Source organism: Gigantopelta aegis, chromosome 11 (genome assembly GCF_016097555.1).
Source record: "Gigantopelta aegis isolate Gae_Host chromosome 11, Gae_host_genome, whole genome shotgun sequence".
In the NCBI taxonomy this organism is placed as follows: domain Eukaryota; kingdom Metazoa; phylum Mollusca; class Gastropoda; order Neomphalida; family Peltospiridae; genus Gigantopelta; species Gigantopelta aegis.
The window spans coordinates 21,356,487-21,380,300 of NC_054709.1; the positions used below are offsets into that span (position 1 = coordinate 21,356,487).

The following is a 23,814-nucleotide window of genomic DNA, read 5'->3' on the forward strand; positions in this document are numbered from 1 at the left end:
CTGTAACCATGATAAACAATGTTGTGTAATGATAAGAAGGCGGTGTCGTAACGTCTCTGTATTTATATAAATGACTGGACACACCCAGGCGCGGATTTAGTGGGGGGCCCAAAGGGGCCCGGCCCCCCCCCCCCTATTTTTGGGGTCAAGTTATTTTTTTTTTTTAACTAAGCATACACTAGAGTGGAATTACACAAAAAATGCACTTATTTCCCAATTTTGAAGATAACAAAAACAGTATGACAATACCAAAAACACGTTAATATAGCTATTTTGTTACTCAGATGCGAGGAAATCGCGTTTCAGGCCACTTAAATTTCAAAATTTCGCGGGGGAGCATGCCCCCGGACCCCCCTAGAAATCCCGGGCGCTTTGCGCCCTCGCCCCCTTCCCCTATTTAAAAATCCTGGATCCGCGCCTGACACCCAACAAAAAGTTGTGCCACTGATACAACTCTATGAGCTGTTGGGTCTGTATCGACGACAAGCGAACAACGTTTTCCGTCATTACACTCAGAACGTCAACGTTATCTGCGCCACGATCTGATTGGTCAACGTCCCCAAACGTCCGATTCAATCGTATGAAAACAGAACAAGTTCTAAACTTCGACTCGTACGAGTGACTCGGGCCGATTCAATCGTATGACATGCCACACGTTACGATAGGGGTCATCCATTTAGTACGTACGCACAATTTTCCGATTTTTTGCACCCCCCCCCCCCCCCCCCCCACCGTACGCATGCGTACGCCAGTGCCCATACCCCCCCCCCCCCCCCCCCCTGCGTACATACGCAAAAGATCGTCAGTCAGTACCAGTAAATGTAGACAATGCCACCGTCGATGTCATCATGGTATACTATAATTAATGAATACAGCTCATTGTACAAATGTATTAAACAACAATTTTCTAAATGTATTATAAATCGGAACGTCTGCTCTGTTTTAATTACAAAAAAATTCAACGTCAGTAAATAATCAAATTAACTATATATATTTTTTTTTAATTTTACCCTAATAACACCCCCCCCCCCCCACCCCCAAAATGCGTAAGTACTAAAAGTATGCCCCCATATGCTTGTTGGCGTTGTAATCCGAGTCACTCGTACGAGTCACTCGTATCGTGTAGCAGGGTCTTTAGCTTGTATTGACGATATAATATACTGAAATAAGCATTAGATGATCTTATATAAATATGCATTTAATAACTGTACATTTAATAACGTCTCTCCGTGTACTCGAGTACTCGAGTACGGGCCGAGTCTAGCAAGTATCCAGTCTGTTCACAGGACTCGAGTACCACCCGTACAAGTGAGATAATGTAGAACAATAACTTGAGAAGTAACTAATCACAACAATTATATGATCATGCGCTAGTTTCGTTTTTTTTTAATCTGACAGTGACCGTCCGTCCGTCAAAATACTGAACGTATCAACCGGTTTGTAAATGCAATACAATGGCATGATTTGGCATCCATGTTCAGCGCTGGAATTATTATGAATAATGCTATTTTCCTTTATTCCTTAGTCTCGTAATCATCTAGTGTAAGTGTCGGGTACTCGAGTCCGTGTCGAGTTTGGGCCTCGAGTACCCGAGTCTAATATTGTGTGGAGGCCCTTCAATTTAACCACACATTCAGATAAGAACATCATTTTACAAGTCGGTACCATACAGTCACTGTATTGTGTTCTTATTTTGAAATCTGGGCCTGTCAAATTTCCGTCACTTCTGCCAAAATGATAAAACAACCCCTAAAACCTACACTGGACCGAGAATATAAACATATGCAAATGTTTTAAATGTTTTACGCTAAATACATATGATATTGTCTATAAACATACCTTGTGTTTCGGCATGGTTAAAGCTATATTTCTCTGTTCTATTTATAAATCCAACCTTTTGTCCATGAATCTGAAAAAGAAATGACAATTATCCATTAAATACAGTAAAATTAGAAGAATTAAACTTGATGAAAATGCATGTACTTGACCCACATTTGCTCACCATATTTTGAGTGTGTACGGTATATACAAGCTGATATACTCAACGAAAATAATTAAGTTCCAGTAAACAGTAAAATCTGACCCATGATACATGCAATAATCTTGCACAAGGTGGGTTGTTCGTGCATTTACGAAAACTACCAAAGGAAGGAAGGAAATGTTTTATTTAACGACGCACTCAATACATTTTATTTACGGTTATAAGGCGTCAGACATATGGTTAAGAACCATAGAGATATATAGAGAGGACTCTTTTCAATTAGCAGCAAGGGATCTTTTATATGCACCATCCCACAGACAGGATAGTGCATACCACGGCCTTTGTTACACCAGTTGTGGAGAAATAGCCTAATGGGGCCACCGTCGGAGATCGATCCTAAACCGACCGCGTATCAAGCGAGCGCTTTACCACTTTACCGAAAACTACCGAAATGCGAATTCGGCCAGGATGTGTTATGTGTTGGTTCGTAACGCCACTTGTCATTTTATTCACTCTAAACTGTCGTTTTAATTGTTTAAGTGACTGTCCCGAGTTTATATCGAATATGTTTGCGGTCGTATACTAATGTTTGTAGCACTCAGTTTTTACTTTAATTCATGATATATATTTTTTCGTATGTACGAAATTATTGGGAGGTAAAATCCGGTTTGGGCTGCTACAAGCATTAGGACCACAACAAACATCTTGTAAATACAGACACTGATATTTTAAATAAGAAACTGTATTTAATGTGTATGCTACATCATCGAAAAGGCTCTATTGATCGGAAACATTTTACAATGGTTTTAAACTCAGGACTGTCCCTTTAAGTTTTTCATTATGCCACAATGTCGATGCCATACAATGGAAAAATGTGTACACGTATTTGTTTTCACCATATTTAAAGACAATTTTGAAAATATAATTAAGTTTGTTGAGTATATATGTCAGGATAATGTTTATCAAACAAACGTCAGTACATGAAAAAAACATATCTTGAGCTAGCGGTGGCTTAGTATTTCTTCAGTTTATATATTTTTTTTTTTTTTAATTTTTTTTTTTTATAGTTTTTGTTCGTTTAAACCCACTAGCCCACCGGGCTACTGGGTTTGCATTTGTCACCAGCCCTGCGTTATAAAGCACTAGCCCCGGGCGCCGGGCTAGTTGATTTGTCGACCTTTGAGTATATTTTGGGGCCTTTTAAAACATATCTGCTGATTGCATTTTATTTTTTGGTTCAGGAACGATAACGCTCATTACTACAAATTAGCAATATATAAACAGACAGAACTACATATCAATTATTTTGTCATTTTATTTATTGCACGTATCTTGTCTGTGGGATGGTGCATATAAAAGATCCCTTGCTACTAACGGAAAAATGTAGCGGGTTTCCTCTCTAAGACTATATGTTAAAATTACCAAATGTTTAACATCCAATAGCCGATGATTAATAAATGGATGCGCTTTAGTGGTGTCGTTAAACAAAACAAACTTTTAACTTTCATTTATTGCACGAGTTTATAGTGCGCTAAAATACATGTGTATTATGAAACGAGACCGCGTAGCGATAGTGGGTTTCCTCACTCAATATCTGTGTAGTTCCAATCTAATTAAAATTAGCTCCACTATTACATGTGGATCTAACACCAGCCAGTTGGAGCTCATGTCCACCAATCAAAACCTTACTTGCAGAATCATGCCAGTGATTTAAAAATAATTTGAAAACATTCCGAATTATCCTGAGGGTATACGACATGTTTCGTGTGAATTACGAATGCTTTAAAACATGTTTTATTTTATAAAATAAATAATTTTTAATGTAAAATTGAAGACTGATAACCTATCCCGTTCGTATTGGTATGGTTCGCTGTACAGCTGCCTAAAATAGACTCGCCCGATATTTTTAGAATTTGTATGCTCCCAAATAACGTTATAAAAGGCGAAGTGTGATTGGTCAATATTTAAATTATTATTTACAGACGAAATGTTACCTGGACATTGGAGACTACGCAGTGTTGTTAGCAATCCGATTAAAATTAGTTCTACTGTTCTAAATAAGGCACTCGTAATTCACATGAAACATATCGTATACCCTCAGGATAATTCGGAATGTTTTAAAATTATTTTCAAATCACTGGCATGATTCTGCAAGTAAGGTTTTGATTGGTGGACATGAACTCCAACTGGCTGGTGTTAGATCCACATGTAATAGTGGAGCTAATTTTAATTAGATTGGTGTAGTTCTTAACCATATGTCCGACGCCATATAACCGTAAATAAAATTGTAAACGGACTGTCGTGTGTTCTGTATTGTGATTGGTTAATTACAATCTTTTTCCGGGATCAAATAGACAATAACGCCAGGAAAGCTAATGACGTCATTAGAAAGTGACGTCATTAGCAATTGGAACAGGCGAAGTTGACGATTCAAGGGTCTACAGTTAGATTGTAGCCAGTATTTTTTTTCAAGAAATGCCAAATATACAGTTAGTTCTGTAGAAAAACGATTCAGTTTACAATGGACATAACCATATGGAGTTTTTAGATTTGCGAGTGTTATTGTCTATTTGATGCCCGCAAGTTGGGTAACTTGAGCCCAATTTTTTTTTATATGTTATATGCAATACAATATAGTTCAATCTATCTAGTTTTACGTCCTGTTTGTAGACTGATTTAGAAACAAAAAAAAAAAAAAAAAAAAGAAGAAAGAAAACACCTAAAAACCTAAAAATACAACAAAATACATTGGGCTATTTCTCGTTCCAGCCAGGGCTCCACAACTGGTGTAAAAAAGACCGTGGTATGTAGTATTCTGTCTGTGGGATGATGGAGTTTTTAGATTTGCGGGTGTTATTGTCTATTTGATGCCCGCAAATGTTTCATTTTTGACCTCAGGCTAACGCCTTCGGTCAAAAATGACATTTGCGGTATCAAATAGACAATAATACCCGCAAATCTAAAAACTCCATATGGTTATCTCCTAATGTGCTGAGTGCGTCGTTAAATAAACCATTTCCTTCCTTCCACACTTCTACAAAATATGTCTTAATTATGTCTTTGCCAATCCCAATACAGCTTATATGTAATTGACAATTGATATTATTCTAAGAAAATCTGGGTTTTTTTTTTTTTTACCATCGACTCATTTAAAATGAGTAGCGAAAGAAAAACAATGCACATAAAAGGAAACAAATGAAACAGAGAACGAAAGACTCACCCATGTCTAGATCCTACACTGAAAGCCAAAATAGCATGTCAGAGAAATTGATGTTCAATAAGTGATATGGCCTTTTTAATATTGTATGTCCTGCAGTTCACACTGTACCATGAATAGCGTGCAATCACAGACATTTTTCACTACCACGTTATTGATTCGTTGATGTTAGTTTTATGTTTTTAAGATTCATACATGTAATGCACTAGCCTTTATGTAGGCACTGTCTTCCAGTGGCGTAGCGTGACCGGGGCCATCGGGGTTGGGTGGAAGGGATTCGGGGAGTGATAACGGTCCACTGGTCAGGGGGCGCAATACTTGCCTCGACCCGGGCGTCTTGCCCCGGGCGCTGGCAACCCACGCTACGCCACTGCTGTCTTCCCCTAACTCTTAAGATTATGCATTCATCCTCGGGTGAAACGCTAAAAAGATAACTGCACCCCCCCCCCCCCCCCCACCCCACCCTCCGTTGTTTGCTTCTTCCAAAGTCTGACTAGATTGTTAGGGTGCGACCATTTTGGATAATATTTATGTGAACCAATTTTCTAAACAAAAATCTAACAACAAATTTAACGTTTTATTAAAATGGGGATTTTCAAGCGGTATGATAATAGTCCGAGAACCAAGTTTGAAAAGAGGCTTAGAAAATTGTTGAGCACAACACCCACTACACAGTTGGTTTGTTACTTCAGGCTGCTTGGAGGATGTCTCTGGAACCTGCCTAGCCCTGATGTAGAGTTGAATTGTGGCAGCAACAATAGAGGACAGCCTATTTTTTAATAGGGGGTGTGGCTGCTTAGGTGCAAAAATCTACAATTTGATTTGATTTGATTTTCTCGGCTTCTGCAACAGATATCCTTCAGTTATTGTTATTAATAGTATGTCAGTGATGCAAGTCTTTATAATGTTTTTCAGTTAGCAAACGATAGGATATGATTTTGTTTTTAAATGGCCGCAATTTACCAATATGGCTGACAAATGTCATTTTATTTTACACTTTTATATATATTATAAAAGCGGCCGAGGAAATGGTTGAGCACACCACTCACTACACAGTTGGTTTGTCACTTCAGGCTGCTTGGGGGATGTCTCTAGAACATTCCCAGCCCTGGTGTAGAGTTGAAATGTTGCAGCAACAATAGGTGACCGCCTATTGTCTAATAGAGGATTGGGTTTGCGTAGTGCAAATCTCAACTATTTGATTTGTATTTCTTTTCTTCTACAAGCAGCATCTTTCAGGAATTGTTGTCAATAAAATGTCAGTCAAGTAAGCCTTTATATTGTTGTTCAGCTAGCGGCAATATGGATATGCATTCTTTTTTAAGATGTCCGCCATTTACAAATATGGCTGCCAAAATCCATTATATTTTGCTTTTATATATATATTGGTAGTAACTGTCACATATAGTATATGTTTTAGTTTATATTTATGCAGTGTGTAAACTCGATTTCATTTTAAAACATGTTTTTCATATGTTGCAACAGGTGACAGCCAATCTCCTAATATTAACTAGGTAAAACCTAAAAGGAGTCTCCAGTCTACAGGCAAAGCCTTTTTTCATGCTATGGAATGTACTACAAATTATTTATTTCTGAACCGATTGTTTTCTAAATTCTTGTCCAAAATAGTAGACAAAAATTGTTATTTCCAAAACACTTTTACATTTGTTCTTACGTTAAACCAAAAACACCAAAAAAAAAAAAAAAAAAAAAAAAAAAAAACCTGACATTTTTGTAGGATGGGACAGACTATAAATCTAAATCTCATTTCAGATAGAAAATATATTCAAACATTCATTGATATTTCTCTGAAACTGGTGACGCAGTCCTTGGTGCACCTGCGGAGAGATGGTTTAATACGAAGACAAGATGAAGGGTCCGTCCACGGTCCTGTCACCATTCATCTAGCACATATCATATTTACTCATCTCTTAAAAAATCCATATCATATTTACTTATCTCTTAAAAATAGCATATCATATTTACTCATCTCTTAAAAATATCATATCATATTTACTTAGCTCTTAAAAATATCATATCATATTTACTCATCTCTTAAAAATAGCATATCATATTTACTCATCTCTTAAAAATAGCATATCATATTTACTCATCTTTTAAAAAATCCATATCATATTTACTCATCTCTTAAAAATAGCATATCATATTTATGTAACAGAAAATTCTACATCCACTGAGAGGATTCGAACCACGGACTCTCAGCATCAGAGTCCAGCGCTGTACCAACTGAGCTAATAGGGAAATTCCCATTAGCTACTGCTAATAGGAGAACTTTATACCACCACTACTACATACTCCCCCCTCCCCCTCCCCCTTACTTTAAATAAACAAAACAAAACTTACCTATCATACAGTTTCACCTCTGTGTTCTACGTAATAAACGGCTACCGGACAAAGATGTGACGTCATCAAGCGCTGCCGGTGTCATCCTCTTGGGTATACGAAAAGAATTGGAATGTTGTTAGGCTATATTCCATAGATCCATTCTTAAGCTTAGTGATAGCCAAGGAGTGCAAACTGTTTGGATGTAATCAGGCTCGGGTTTCACTTGTGACAAATTTTAAAAGTGGGGCGCGATCATTTTGGCTAGTTTTCAAACAAGCTGATTTTGTGAAAAATTTAATAGCTGAACCTTTTTTCAAATGAGTATTTTTGTAAGGTTTAATGAGCAAAGTTTCCATAAAATTATATACGTACTATCCGCCAACTCCCGCTTGAGTGTGGTTTGTTTGGGTATGAACATTGTCAGATACGCACCCAAAAGCATGCAGTTTTGGGACACATTTTGGAATGTAACAATTTTACTCAAAATATTTAACATAAGTCCTCTTTATAATTATAACCCTTTTTGTAATTTCCTTGAGACTAAATATACCTTATGTTTCTAACCCACGCTACTCGACTGACAAGAAATGAACTGTAGTCCGAGCTGTATGTGGTCTGGCATTATTATGCTGGTTGTGTATTGCGGATGACTCCAAAAACAAAGAAGAAGCACTATATGGGGTCTGAGCGCCTGCTCAATGTAACGCTGAGCTGTACCACCATTACCCTTTGCTTGTTTTGTTTAACTAGCCACTATAGCACATTGATTTACTAATCATTGGTTATTGGATGTCAAACCCGCTACATTTTTCCATTAGTAGCTTAGCTTAGCCTAGTAACTGGTTTAACGTGTCCACATACCACTAGGGTTTCGAACACGTCTATCCCGAGTCCGGCCTCCGATAGGATCGGGGGTCTGACTCGGGACAGGGATATCATTAGTAGCAATGGATCTTTCATATGCATCATCTCACAGACAGGGTAGCACATACCACATCCTTTGATACACCAGTCGTGGTGCACTGGCTGGAAAGAGAAATAGTCCAATAGGCCCACCGACGGGGATCGATCCCAGACCGACCGCGCATCAAGCTGGGCTACATCCCGCCCGCACCATTACGGGGGGGGGGGGGGGTACCCCTTCCAGGACCAATATTCCGGAAGACAACTGGGCCAAGTCTTTGATTCAGGCCAACTACAGCCCATATTCTCGCCCTTGGACCACCCCATTACACAATGACCATCATAACGACGTCCACATCTGCGCCATATTCGAACTCTTCCATCAGCATGGGAAATGCAAAACCGGCTTTCATCTGTAAAGATCACATGTCTCCACTGCTGACAACGCCTGTTCCGATGATCCACTGCAAACATAAGCAACTGCCCCCCCCCCCCCCCCCCCCCCCCCCCCATGTCTTGGAGCAAAACCTCAAATTCGGGAAAAAATTATACAGGCAAAATATGCTAACATGAGACCTTTTTACCATGTATTTCCATCATTCTACCCTCAAAATTAGTTGTAATCTATGTAAAAATGTTTAGTGATTCGTTTGCACCCCTATATAGCTGTTTGGTAGTAATGCTGATATGATTAAATGTTGTTATGCAGATTCGGGGATTTTCGTTTAATTCGGGCAAAAGCCAGTCTGCACCCCCCACCCCCACCCCCACCCCCTACAAAATTGAGAGTCCGTACACCTATCTCTGTAAACGGTTCTGTCGGTGTTGCCGAGTCAAACTGGGACGACGGGTACGACGACGACAACACTGAGACTGTGTCACCACTGCGGGGCGGGACGTAGTTCAGTCATAAAGCGCTCGCCTAATGCGCGATCGGTCTAGGATCGACTCCCGTCAGTGGGCCCATGGGCTACTTCTCGTTCCAACCAGTGCACTACGACTGATATATCAAAGGCAATGGTATGTGCAATGCTGTCTGTGGAATGGTGCATATAAAAGATAATGGAAAAATGTAGCGGGTTTCATGTCTAAGACTATATGTCTGAATTACCAAATGTTTGACATCCAATAGCCGATGATAGAGGATAGATACAGACTGAAAAATGTAGCGTGTTTTCACTCTAAGACCATATATCCAAATTACCAAATGTTTGACATCCAATAGCAGAAGATAGAGGATAGATACAGACTGGAAAATGTAGCGTGTTTTCACTCTAAGATCATATATCCAAATTACCAAATGTTTGACATCCAATAGCCGATGATAGAGGATAGATACAGACCGAAAAATGTAGCGTGTTTTCACTCTAAGATCATATATCCAAATTACCAAATGTTTGACATCCAATAGCCGATGATAGAGGATAGATACTGACTGAAAAATGTAGCGTGTTTTCACTCTAAGATCATATATCCAAATTACCAAATGTTTGACATCCAATAGCAGAAGATAGAGGATAGATACAGACTGAAAAATGTAGCGTGTTTTCACTCTAAGATCATATATCCAAATTACCAAATGTTTGACATCCAATAGCCGATGATAGAGGATAGATACAGACTGAAAAATGTAGCGTGTTTTCACTCTAAGATCATATATCCAAATTACCAAATGTTTGACATCCAATAGCAGAAGATAGAGGATACATACAGACTGAAAAAAGTAGTGTGTTTTCACTCTAAGATCATATATCCAAATTACCAAATGTTTGACATCCAATAGCCGAAGATAGAGGATAGATACAGACCGAAAAAATTAGCGTGTTTTCACTCTAAGAACGTATATCCAAATTACCAAATGTTTGACATCCAATAGCAGAAGATAGAGGATAGATACAGACTGGAAAATGTAGCGCGTTTTCACTCTAAGATCATATATCCAAATTACCAAATGTTTGACATCCAATAGCCGATGATAGAGGATAGATACAGACTGAAAAATGTAGCGTGTTTTCACTCTAAGATCATATATCCAAATTACCAAATGTTTGACATCCAATAGCCGATGATAGAGGATAGATACAGACTGAAAAATGTAGCGTGTTTTCACTCTAAGACCATATATCCAAATTACCAAATGTTTGACATCCAATAGCAGAAGATAGAGGATAGATACAGACTGGAAAATGTAGCGTGTTTTCACTCTAAGATCATATATCCAAATTACCAAATGTTTGACATCCAATAGCCGATGATAGAGGATAGATACAGACCGAAAAATGTAGCGTGTTTTCACTCTAAGATCATATATCCAAATTACCAAATGTTTGACATCCAATAGCCGATGATAGAGGATAGATACTGACTGAAAAATGTAGCGTGTTTTCACTCTAAGATCATATATCCAAATTACCAAATGTTTGACATCCAATAGCAGAAGATAGAGGATAGATACTGACTGAAAAATGTAGCGTGTTTTCACTCTAAGATCATATATCCAAATTACCAAATGTTTGACATCCAATAGCCGATGATAGAGGATAGATACAGACTGAAAAATGTAGCGTGTTTTCACTCTAAGATCATATATCCAAATTACCAAATGTTTGACATCCAATAGCAGAAGATAGAGGATACATACAGACTGAAAAAAGTAGCGTGTTTTCACTCTAAGATCATATATCCAAATTACCAAATGTTTGACATCCAATAGCCGAAGATAGAGGATAGATACAGACTGGAAAATGTAGCGTGTTTTCACACTAAGATCATATATCCAAATTACCAAATGTTTGACATCCAATAGCAGAAGATAAAGGATAGATACAGACCGAAAAATGTAGCGTGTTTTCACTCTAAGATCATATATCCAAATTACCAAATGTTTGACATCCAATAGCCGAAGATAGAGAATAGATACAGACTGGAAAATGTAGCGCGTTTTCACTCTAAGATCATATATCCAAATTACCAAATGTTTGACATCCAATAGCCGATGATAGAGGATAGATACAGACTGAAAAATGTAGCGTGTTTTCACTCTAAGATCATATATCCAAATTACCAAATGTTTGACATCCAATAGCAGAAGATAGAGGATAGATACAGACTGGAAAATGTAGCGCGTTTTCACTCTAAGATCATATATCCAAATTACCAAATGTTTGACATCCAATAGCCGATGATAGAGGATAGATACAGACTGAAAAATGTAGCGTGTTTTCACTCTAAGATCATATATCCAAATTACCAAATGTTTGACATCCAAAAGCAGAAGATAGAGGATAGATACAGACTGAAAAATGTAGCGTGTTTTCACTCTAAGATGATATATCCAAATTACCAAATGTTTGACATCCAATAGCCGATGATAGAGGATAGATACAGACTGAAAAATGTAGCGTGTTTCACTCTAAGATCATATATCCAAATTACCAAATGTTTGACATCCAATAGCAGAAGATAGAGGATACATACAGACTGAAAAAAGTAGTGTGTTTTCACTCTAAGATCATATATCCAAATTACCAAATGTTTGACATCCAATAGCCGATGATAGAGGATAGATACAGACTGAAAAATGTAGCGTGTTTTCACTCTAAGATCATATATCCAAATTACCAAATGTTTGACATCCAATAGCCGAAGATAGAGGATACATACAGACTGAAAAATGTAGCGTGTTTTCACTCTAAGATCATATATCCAAATTACCAAATGTTTGTAATCTGTGTGCTCTAGTGGTGTTGTAAAACAAAACAAACTTCGGGTTTTCTTGTTCTTGTTTTATGTTCCAAATGAAATGATTTTTGAAATTTATATTCCTATTTATTTCATGTGTGGAAACTGCTACATTAAATATCTGCCTCATATGCATTTATAAGCGTGGGGGAACTCCAATCTAATTAAAATTAGCTCCACTATTACATGTGGATCTAACATCAGCCAGTTGGAGCTCATGTCCACCAATCAAAACCTTACTTGCAGAATCATGCCAGTGATTTAAAAATAATTTGAAAATATTCCGAATTATTCTGAGGATATACGACATGTTTTATTTTATAAAATAAATAATTTGTAATGTAAAACTGAAGACTGATAACCCACCCCGTACGTATTGATATGGTTCGCTGTACTGCGGCCACTAAAATAGACTCACCCGATATTTTTAGAATTTGTATGCTCCCAAATAACGTTATAAAAGGCAAAGTGTGATTGGTCAATATTTAAATTATTATTTACAGACGAAGTGTTACCTGGACATTGGAGACTACGCGCGTATTGTTAGCAATCTGATTAAAATTAGTTCTACTGGTCTAAATAAGGCATTCGTAATTCACATGAAACATGTCGTATACCCTCAGGATAATTCGGAATATTTTCAAATTATTTTTAAATCACTGGCATAATTCTGCAAGTAAGGTTTTGATTGGTGGACATGAGCTCCAACTGGCTGCTGTTAAATCCACATATAATAGTGGAGTATTTTAATTAGATTGGGGGGGGGGGGGGGGGACTCCCCGCTCCGAAGGTGTTGGAGAAACTCCTCAGATTCGGGCAAACAATTATCATCTTTCTACCCACAATAATAGTTGTAATCCATGTAAATTTGGGAGGCGAGACGTAGCCTAGTGGTAAAGCGTTCGCTTGATGCGCGGTCGGTTTGGGAGCGATCCCCGTCAGTGGGCCCATTGGGATATTTCTCGCTCCAGCCAGAGCACCACGACTGGTGCATCAAAGGCCGTGGTATGTGCTATCCTGTCTATGGGATGGTGCATATAAAAGATCCCTTGCTGCTAATCAAAAAGAGTAGCCCATGAAGTGCTGACAGCGGGTTTCCTCCCTCAATATCTGTGTGGTCCTTAACTATATGTCCAACGCCATATAACTGTAAATAAAATGTGTTAAGTGCGTCGTTAGAATAGATGTTTAACGACACCCCAGCACGATAAACGATTCATGTGTAACTCTATATAAATGTTTGACAGTAATGCTAATATAAATAAATGTTGTTATCCAGATTTGTAACAGAAAGATCAACCGCCACTGCGGGGATTCGAACCACGGACTCTCAGTAACTCTTAGTGTTAGAAGTTTGTTTTAGTTAACGACACTACTGGAGTACATTGATTAATTAATCATCGTCTATTGGATGTCAAATATTTGGTAATTCCGACACGTAATCATTAGAGGAAACTTTCCCATAGACAGGATAGCACATACCACGGCCTTTGATATACCAGTCGTGGTGCATTGGCTGGAACGAGAAATAGCCCGATGGGCCCACCGACGGGGATCGATCCCACACCGACCGCGCATCAAGCGAGCGCTTTACCACTGGACTACGTCTCGCCCACACCCAGCACGGTAAGTCCGAAATGATTCATGTAAATGTTTGACAGTAATGCTAATATAAATAAATGTTGTTATCCAGGGGCCCTATTTTCGAAGCCATCTTAGCGCTACAAAATCGTAAAACCGTCGTAGGTCGTGACGTCACTACAGCGCACGCCATAGTGACGTCATAGCTTACGATGATTTCACGATTTCGTAGGCTAAGATAGCTTCGAAAATATGGGCCCAGATTTGTAACAGAAAAATCACCCTCCACTGAGGGGATTCGAACCACAGACTCTCAGTACGAGAGTCCAGCGCTCTACCAACTGAGCTAATAGGGAAATTCCCACTAGCTACTGCCAGTAGGAGCACTTTATACCAACACTACTACAGATTCGTGCATTTTAATTTCATTCGGGCAAAAACTAGCCCCCACTCCCCCCGCACACACATGCAAACATGGGAGCCTGTACGCTTATGCACTGTAACCCTTGGTAAAACTCGACAGTTTCTACCAACTCATTATAGACCGAGTCCACGACCCAGTACAACACCATTTCAACAAATCTTCATAGACCGAGTCTATGATTCAGTAATATACTGGCATCGGCGACACACTGGTTAAGCCATCGATCTGCTGGCTGGTAGGTACAGGGTTCGCAGCCCGATACTGGCTCCAACCCAGAGTAATTTCTTAAGAGCTCAATGGGTAGGTGTAAGCCCACTGCACCCTCTGCTCTTCTCTCACATTAATCACAAGTTGATTAAAATTAGCTCTACTGGTCTACTTAACCAGTGGACCTAATTTTAATTAGATTGTCACTAACCACTAACCAACTAAACCATTGTCCTGGACAGACAGCCCAGTTAGCTGATGTGTGTGTGTGCTCAGGACAGCATGCTTGAACCTTAATTGGATATGAGCACGAAAATAATTGGCAATGAAATGAAATCCAGTACAATACCAGCTCAATAAATCTTCATAGACCGAGTCCGTAATTCTGGACCGAATTCAGCCAGATGGCCATTGAACACAATTATTTACGCTATATGTTTCTATATAGTTTTAGTGGCTATAGCATTTTTATTAATATCAGTAGACTGAGTAGGCTCATGGATTTGTTTATGCACATTTGCCAGCCTGGAAGCAACACACCCTGAAAAGGACAACTCCTGTTGTACTGCTCTTTCTCCAACGTAGCCTGCGTACTCTGGCTGTAAGCGGCGGCACGTAGCCCGGTGGTAAAGCATTCGCTTGATGCGCGATCGGTCTAGGATCGATCCCCGTCGGTGGGCCCATTGGGCTATTTCTCGTTCCAGCCAGTGCTCCACAACTGGTGTGACAAAGGCCGTGTTATGTACTATCCTGTCTGTGGGATAGTGCATATAAAAGATCCCTTGCTGCTAATCAAAAAGAGTAGCCCATGAAGTGGCGACAACGGGTTTCCTCTCTCAATATCTGTGTGGTCCTTAACCATATGTCTGACGCCATATAACTGTAAATAAAATGTGCTGAGTGTGTCGTTAAATAAAACTTTTCTTTCCTTTTCACCACAAATGGGTACGTTTTGGTAAGGGTACATTTTGTTTTAGGTAAGTTTTGGTTTGGGTACGTTTTGATTTAGATACGTTTTTATTTTTCAAAACCTGTTGAAAATGAACTATGTTTTGACCAAAATATGGGTACGTTTTGACGAAAAACAGGATACGTTTTGACCAACTGCCGGTGTAAACGGAATGCAAGTCCGTAGGATTACAAGTCCTAGGATAAAAACAATTTAAAAATAAATCAGGTATGAAAGTCCGGATTACTAAGCTATGGAGGTCCGATAGGACTACTGTTCCTACGGACCTGCGTTCCTTTTACACCGGCACAATGCATCCAATTAAGGTCAAACCACGTCTCTCCCGGGCACAATCTCTGACACCGCCATTGACTAGGTCCGGGATAGAATAGGGTGTGTGTGTGTGTGTGGGGGGGGGGGGGGGGGGGGTGAATTTTGGAATAGCAATTAGTGCAGAAGATATTATACTTTTTGTTTTTAATTAAAAAGTTTACTAGCCAAAAATAAAAAAGGGAATTGACTGCTCGGCCGACTTATTTATATAATTTGGAGCAATTTATGACAGTCCAAAGGTAAATGAGAGAAAGAAAAGAGGATCGGACTATTTAATAATAATAATAATAATAATAATGCATGTGTATGTGTATGTGTATGTGTAAACCATCGCTGCTGCTAGTGGATCAACAAAAGTGTGTGTGGTTACATGCCCCCTTGCTTCCCCCCTTACAGTAATTGGGCGCTGTGTGACGTCAAGCCGGTTACGAGAATAGTGTTCGGCCTGTCAGTAGCCACAATCGCCAATTGTTATAAAAATATAAACCTGCCGACAAAATAATCAATGTGGAGAAAGTGTGTGTCTGAGGGGTTTTTTTTACCCTGTAGACACTGGCCCAGTTTTAGGTATCCAGCAACAAAGAATAACACTATCTAGATTGCCGTTTTTTTATGAATCATAATCCGTTCACGAGAACAGTGTGAAACTTGAACCATTTGCTAATCCTTCGAAATGTCTGGGCACAAATTTTGCTTTGATGGACTCAGGCTAACTGACACATGAACACGCGACTAGTGGCGGATACAGCAAATCCATTGGGGCGTGGGGGGGGGGGGGGGGGGGGGGGGATGGCCTGTGGCTTAATGCTACAAACGTTCCCGAACAGTTTGCCCTGATTCTCCAATGTGAAAAAAAACACCTAAAAATTAAAATAAAAAGAAGAAAAGAAATGAAAAAATTAAATTAAAATAACCCACCCCTTTAAATCCGCCACTAGCCACACGGTCTGAATTTTAATTGCATCTGTAAATTGACAAGAAACTGGCTGTTATTTTAATAGATACGCGAATTATATTTTCTATCAACTTTAAATTGTCGGTAGAGGAATGTTAAAGAAGTCACTGTTTAGGAAGGGAGGAAATGTTTTATTTAACGACGCACTCAACACATTCTATTTACGGTTATATGGCGTCGAACATATGGTTAAGGTCCACACAGATATTGAGAGAGGAAATCCGCTGTCACATACGCTTTTCGATTAGCAGCAAGGGATCTTTTATATGCACCATTCCACAGACAGGATGGCACAAACCACAGCCTTTGTTACACCAGTTGTGGAGCACTGGCTGAAACGAGATATAGTCCTACATGGATCACGCATCAGACGAGCGCTGTACCACTGGACTACGTCTCGCTCCTAAGCCACTGTTTACTTAATGTGTCAGCACATTACAGTATTAATATTCTTAATTATCAAAGATTAGAAATATGTGGGAACAATCAATCTGTAATTATTTATCACAAATACTTGTAAAAATGGCAAAATATCGCACTTGAGAAGATATTTGTTTTGGTTAACGACACCACTGAAGCACATTGATTTGTTAATCATCGGCTATTGAATGTGAAACATTTGCGAGTTACTGCAGCAGTTCACGTGTGAAAAGGCTGCGTCAAAAGCAGGAGTCCGGTGCCAACAGTTCCCCCAAGAAACTCAGGTCAGCTACGACATCAGCTGGAAAAGATCGTCATATTAACTGCTGCATTCTCTGTGAAGGATATGACCAAAGCAATTTACGTAAGGTCGCAATTGCCAACGTAGATGCAAACCTAAAATGTTGGGTAAAGTCCAATAACAATTTTACCTTATTGGGTAAACTGATAACACAAGCTGCTGATGCCCATGCTGGTGATACTTACTATCATGTCCAATGTTACCTGCATCTGCGAGATACAGCACGTGCCAGCAGCCGTCGAGAAGCCACAGGCTCTGCTCCACCTCAGTTTGATCCACTTGTCACAGCGCAAATAGTTGCTCTAGTTGAGGATTCTGAATCAGTATTTAAGCTATCAGCACTTCGGCAGATGTATCGAACATTGATGAAAGAACAGGGAAGTCCGTGCCCTGATCCTAGGGATCCTCATTCAACACGGTTCAAAGAACAACTTCTCAGTCTTCTTCCTGAATGGGTTGAATTTTCACAGGGGAAGGATGTCTACTTAACAAATAGTGCAAAGGTCGCTGATTTACTTGCGGGCAGCAGTGATTTTGCGCAAGCGTTGTCTCCAGAAGCAAGAACCCTTCAATGGCTCTTTCGCACCAAACTGCTTAACATCTCCAGTACCAGTAGAGCTCTGTAGCTTCATCAATATCATTCTCCAAGGTTCATCAATTTTACGAGAACAAGGCAATATTGAAATGTATGAACAGGTACATGGCCGGACAAAAATAGCATGTGCCATCTCTCAACTGCTCATTTATAACACATTCAGTGGTACACACCATGCCACTAAGACGAGTACCATACGACACACGAAAGATCGTGAAACACCATTCCCACTATACCAAGGCCTAAAGATATATGGAGATGGACGACAGAAGAAACAGCTCGAAAATGCCCATGATTTTGGACTATCAGTGTCCTATGGCCGTGTTATGGAGGTGAAACGAGCTATTGCACAAGCAGTGTGTAAGCGCCATGCTGAGGATGGAGTTGTTGTGCCAACCAATCTGCGACGCAATGTCTTTGTCACCTATGATATAGACAACTTGGACAGTGACAATAAGGGGAATTTTTCACAGGATGAGTTTCATGGCACTGCGTTGAGTGCAACTAACCACCTCTCAGCAGATAACCATGGAGTACTACGAGATCCGATACAGCTGGATTTCTCTGATACATCTGTGCCTCACCTTCCTGACTCATATACAATCATACACCCAGTTCCACTAAACAACACGGCCTTGTTCGCACCTGCAGCCATCAACAATCAGCTTCGGCCCTCTCACAATATGGTACAAACAGCAAAGATCAAAGACGAATCCTGGATGGCACATGTCGCTACAGTTTTGCAGCAGGACACACTTCCAGAAGATGAAATCATCACATGGTCAGGGTACAACTCTCGTCAAATGAATGATGACTCTCTGAAACCAAAAACAGTTATTGGAGTTCTCCCTCTCTTTCCTGAAAAAGCGGCCTCGCTTGCAATGATAAACCATGCAATGCAACTCACTGTGCAAGGCACAGAGTTTCTGAATCCTGGGCAGGTTGGTGTCCTTGGAGCTGATCAACCAATATATGCTATAGCAAAGCAACTACAGTGGATATTTCCAGATATTATAGGAGAAGATAAGTTGGTTCTATTGATGGGAGCTTTGCATATTGAAGACAAAGTTCATCTAATGATCGGAAAGTTGCTACGTGATTCAGGGTGGACTACAGTACTTTCTCAGGCACAGGTTCTAACATCTGGTCGGGCACAGTCAGCACTCAATGAGCATCATATCAAGCGCACACGGTATGCACATCAAGTGTCCCTGATGTCTCTTTACATCCTAAAACAGAAGGCATACACTACTTACTGTTCTAATATCCAGGGGCCACCCGAGCCACAGGAGATATGGCACCGAGTGTCCAGAATAGAAAATCCACAGTTCGAGTACTGGTCTACAATCATGGATCTTGAACTTTTGATGTGTCGATTTATCCGGTCTCTACGTGAAGGAGATTTCAATCTCTATGTCCAAGTTTGTGATGAGCTCTGTCCATGATTTCATGTGATGGATCACACAAATTATGCACGATGGTTGCCAGTGCATGTGCGGGATATGGTCCAGCTGCCAGATAAACACCCTGATGTATATGCTGAATTTCTCAGAGGAAACTTCGTCGTTCAAAAATCACAACACAAGTTCAGTCTGATTGGAAAGGATCAATCTCACGAACAGTCCAATAAGAGTATGCAGGCACACGGCGGGGCAGCTGGGCTATATGAGAATCCTGAAGCACTCACACTTTTCATGCTGGCAGGTCCTGACTGCTCGCGGTGTGTTGAAGAGTTTGAAGCCATCCTAGACACCAAATCTTCGAACACTGCTCATCAAGAAGAAGCACACAGTTTGCAGGTTAAGTTTAGAAAGGATGTTCTGGCATTTGTTTAGACGGTAGAGCAGTGGGGCAATCCATTCACTGCAAGTCAGGAACCTGTTGCTCTTGACACACTAGACGTTATGGAACAAGAAGTTGTCAGATCCCTCTGTCGGGTCCATGAAGTTGGCGAGGACATTCATAAGCAATATGTTTCACAAACACTTGACAAAAGAACAGTGCCAGTGTCAAACACTCTCCAACGGAATAACATTCTGACATTTGCCAATCGTCCTGATCTCACTAAGAAAGGAAACAAAACCAGCAATGTACAGAAGAGAAATATGACTTTGATGACACAACTCTTCTTGTCACTACAGTCTCGTCCAGATGCAGACATGGCAGAGTTCTTTCACTTTGAAAATCAACGAGAACCACCAAGTTTGGCAGATCATGGATCTCTACGGTCAGGCTGCAAATCTGACATTGTGGAGTGCATCAAAGCACCAACCAGACAACACGTTGGAGCGAAAACAGCCACAGTTGTTGTGCTGGATATGGCAGCCGTTGTGCATATGGTGCGTCCTACATCAACAAAAACCTTTGCTGAGTATGCAACGAAACACATGATACCATTCTTGAAGTCTCAGATAACCCCAAACCTTGAACGTTTAGATGCTGTATGGGACAACTACACAGATGTCAGCCTGAAGTCTCTGACACATCAGCGACGTGGCATGGGTGCATGTACAAGGATTGGGGATGGCCGCACGTGCATACCAAAGCATGACTGGAACAATGGATTCCTCAAAAATGAGGATAACAAAAAAGAGTTATTCCCTTTCCTCAGTGAAGAGATTGTCAAGAATGATCTTGGTGGAAAACTCCTTCTCAGTACCAAATACGAGAGCGTTGTCTGTAATAGGCCATATGATGTATCCGGTCTGCAACCCTGTAACCACAGCGAGGCAGACACAAGGATATTTCTGCACCTGAAGCATGCTGTTGCACATGGACACCAAAGAGCCTGTATTTGTACAGTTGATAGTGATGTGGTTGTCCTTGCGATATGCTTCTTCTCCACACTTGGTCTCTCGGAGCTGTGGGTGAACTTCGGTACTGGGAAAAAAATCCGTGATATTCCCATCCATGACATCTCCTCCAGTTTTGGGCCTACTAAGTCTCTGCATTGCCACTTTTCCACGCGATTACAGGATGTGACACGACATCTCAATTCCTTGGATGTGGTAAGAAGACTGCCTGGGCATCTTGGCACAACACACCTGGTCTTACTGAAACACTTGTGGCACTGACCACTGACCCAAACATCTTCAGCCTAGAGTCTCAGCACATGGAGAACCTGGAACGATTTGTCGTTGTCATGTACAGCAAGACATGTGGATTGGCCAAAGTGAATGAAGCGAGGCATCATCTTTTTACAAGTGGCAAAAGGACTCTGGAGAATATACCACCCACACAGGCTGCTTTGTTTGAGCATATCAAGAGGGCATTGTTGCAGGCAGGGTTTTACTGGAATCAGGCAACATCAGTTCAGCAGGAAATTCCAGACTTCAGTGAATGGGGGTGGTACAAGGATGACCGCGGTGTCTGGATGCCACATTGGACAACTCTTGAAGATGCTAATAAAGCCTGCTCCATCCTTTTGCATTGTGGTTGTGAAAAATCATGTACTGGGAACTGTAAATGCAGTAAAGCTGGAGTCCACTGCACATCTCTTTGTAAATGTGAAAGTGGATGTGTGAACAATAATGAATAATTTGGCATAAATTGAAAGCTTCAGTAGCTAAACTGGCCATATGACTTTTTATATCTCAAAACAGAGTTCATATTTGGATTCCTTGTGGTCGAAAACCTATACAAACAGTCATTATTTATGATCCTGTAACTTATAGCTTTGAAGTTATGACCAAATCAAGTAACGAACGGCGGCCATTTTGGATTTCGCCAATATGGCTGCCACAACGAGCGCCGGCCTTGGCGCCCTCAAAAAATGAATTCAGCATGTCTTGATCTACATCTGTGCTAAATTTCATGCTTGTAGACAAATCTGCACACCCCCCCCCCCCCCCCCCCCCCCCCCCCCCCCCCGTACCGTAGCTCCCCAAGGGCCTGGACTAGGCCATACTGGTTATATTTCACTGAACTATGTAGATGATAAAATTTATTGTATATACATGGGCGGATCCAGGAAATATTTTTAGGAGGGGACCAAAAAAGAAGGGCACATTGACTCGTCAAAAGGGCACCTTACTACAACTTTTGATATTTACAATTAATATGAATTCCTACAGTTCTACGTCATAATATACTAGCAATAATGAAGTAAATTGGCGTCACTCGCGTTAGAACCTCAATGGGGCCCCATTGAGACTCAATAACACAGACACATATCTGCAAGCTTGCGCATGTACACGAACATCTTGATTTCATTTATCTACAATATAATTATTGTTTACTTAAAAAAAAAAAAATTCTACAAACAAAAAGGGCACTTGGACATTTTGAGGGCACTTGAACAATTTTTGGGGGGGACGCGTCCCCCTGGTCCCCCCCCCCCCCCCCGGATCCGCCCATGATATATAGCAATGAAATATATAGATCTACGGAAACCACAAGAGTCGTATCCGGTGAAAAGTCATATTTTCACTGTATTTTACCTACAATGAAAATATAGAAGTCGTATTTACTTTTTTGTGCATGATTAAATTATCTCCCTTTGTCTCTTTTTTTCGTATTTAAATTTGATGATTACCAATGCATCTGATAGTATTTGAAAAATTAAAAAATGTAATTTAAACAACTGTACCTATAAAAAAAAAAAGGAATACGAAGTGCAATTATGATAACATATTTAAAATGAATTGAATACGAAGCTAAATAATGATTACACAATGTAGTGTCATCGAGTGTAAGTGTAAGAATTTAACGGCGTTCAATTCGTTTTGTTTTTCTGGGAGTTTTTGGAGAATCGCTTTGTCAGGTATGTTTGCACCGCAGTATTATTAAATAAATATTAACAAAGATAATTTTTATTCAAATTTCTTTTTAAAAGTCTATGGTCAAGTAAATGTTCTAGCAAAGTTCCATAGGAAGAACTATATCAGAATAAGAATAGAATAAGAATAAATTATTTGCATAACACCCGAATATGGGCAGAGCAAAAATAACAATATAATATACATTTATCTGCAGTAACAGTAACATAAATATACATTAATTACATGAACAAACATCTGAATCAACAAATACATATGTAATTTAAGCCTTATTACTAGTGATATTAATATTTAGGTTACGTTACGTATTTTCGATAGGATAAGCGAAAGATATTAACAAAAACCAAATATATTGTCAATAATTAGGAAATATGTATATAATAAATAGACCATTTCATGGTGTTTTTTCCGAATACGATTTTTATGTCAACTCGAGAAAATATGGTTTTCACAATCACTCGTTGACATAAAAATCGTATTGGAAAACCCCCATGAAATAGCCTCTATATATTTATGAGTCAAGACAAACTGAAAACATAAAATTCGCGACCAAACTATCAAACAATGATCATTATTAATATATTATATTGGCCATCCAATATTAGGACCACTCCAGTTGCAGGCTCATGTGCAGGAACTTATGTGTTGGGGTCTACAGCGACGGATCTGTGGAGGAGGGTGGGAAGGGGCCCGGGACCCCCCCCCCCCCGCCCTAAATTTTGCGAAAGTTATAATTTTATGATATATTAATTTTCATTTTTACGATCTCCCTCCAAACCTCCCCAAAAGTTTTCTTGGCATTCCACCTCATGTCACTGCCCCCCTCCCCCCCACCCCCACCCCCAAATGGATTTTTTGCATCCGCTTCTGGTCTAGACTGTGCTCCCTCCGGAAAATATATTTTAAAACAAACTAAATATCGCTTGAAGTAGGTGTGGACCCAACCCTCGAAACCCTTCTGCATAAATTATACGTCTGCGATATCAAACCATTTTTTAAAAAGATCCACAAGTGGTCGCAATAGCGAAGTTCTACTGTAATATTAATAAATATAACACACCAAAGTAGTAGCCATCCGTTTTA

The 23,814-nt window shown here is 39.8% G+C and overlaps 1 protein-coding gene across 4 annotated transcripts in view; it reads right to left on the minus strand.

The window, feature by feature from the left end:
• LOC121385640 (microtubule-associated protein tau-like) overlaps positions 1 to 7,653 on the minus strand; it is a 30,464-nt gene extending 22,811 nt beyond the window's left edge. For 2 of the 4 annotated variants that reach the window (XM_041516399.1, XM_041516398.1), the window contains exons 1-2: positions 7,563 to 7,653; positions 1,840 to 1,909 (exon numbers count right to left, since the gene is read on the minus strand). In XM_041516399.1, the coding sequence (XP_041372333.1) occupies positions 1,840 to 1,854 (15 nt within the window). In that variant the 5' untranslated portion in view covers positions 1,855 to 1,909; positions 7,563 to 7,653. The remainder of the gene's footprint in view (positions 1 to 1,839; positions 1,910 to 7,562) is intronic. The other 2 variants (XM_041516397.1, XM_041516396.1) reach the window with 1 other exon arrangement.
• Between the last annotated feature and the right edge of the window lie 16,161 nt (positions 7,654 to 23,814).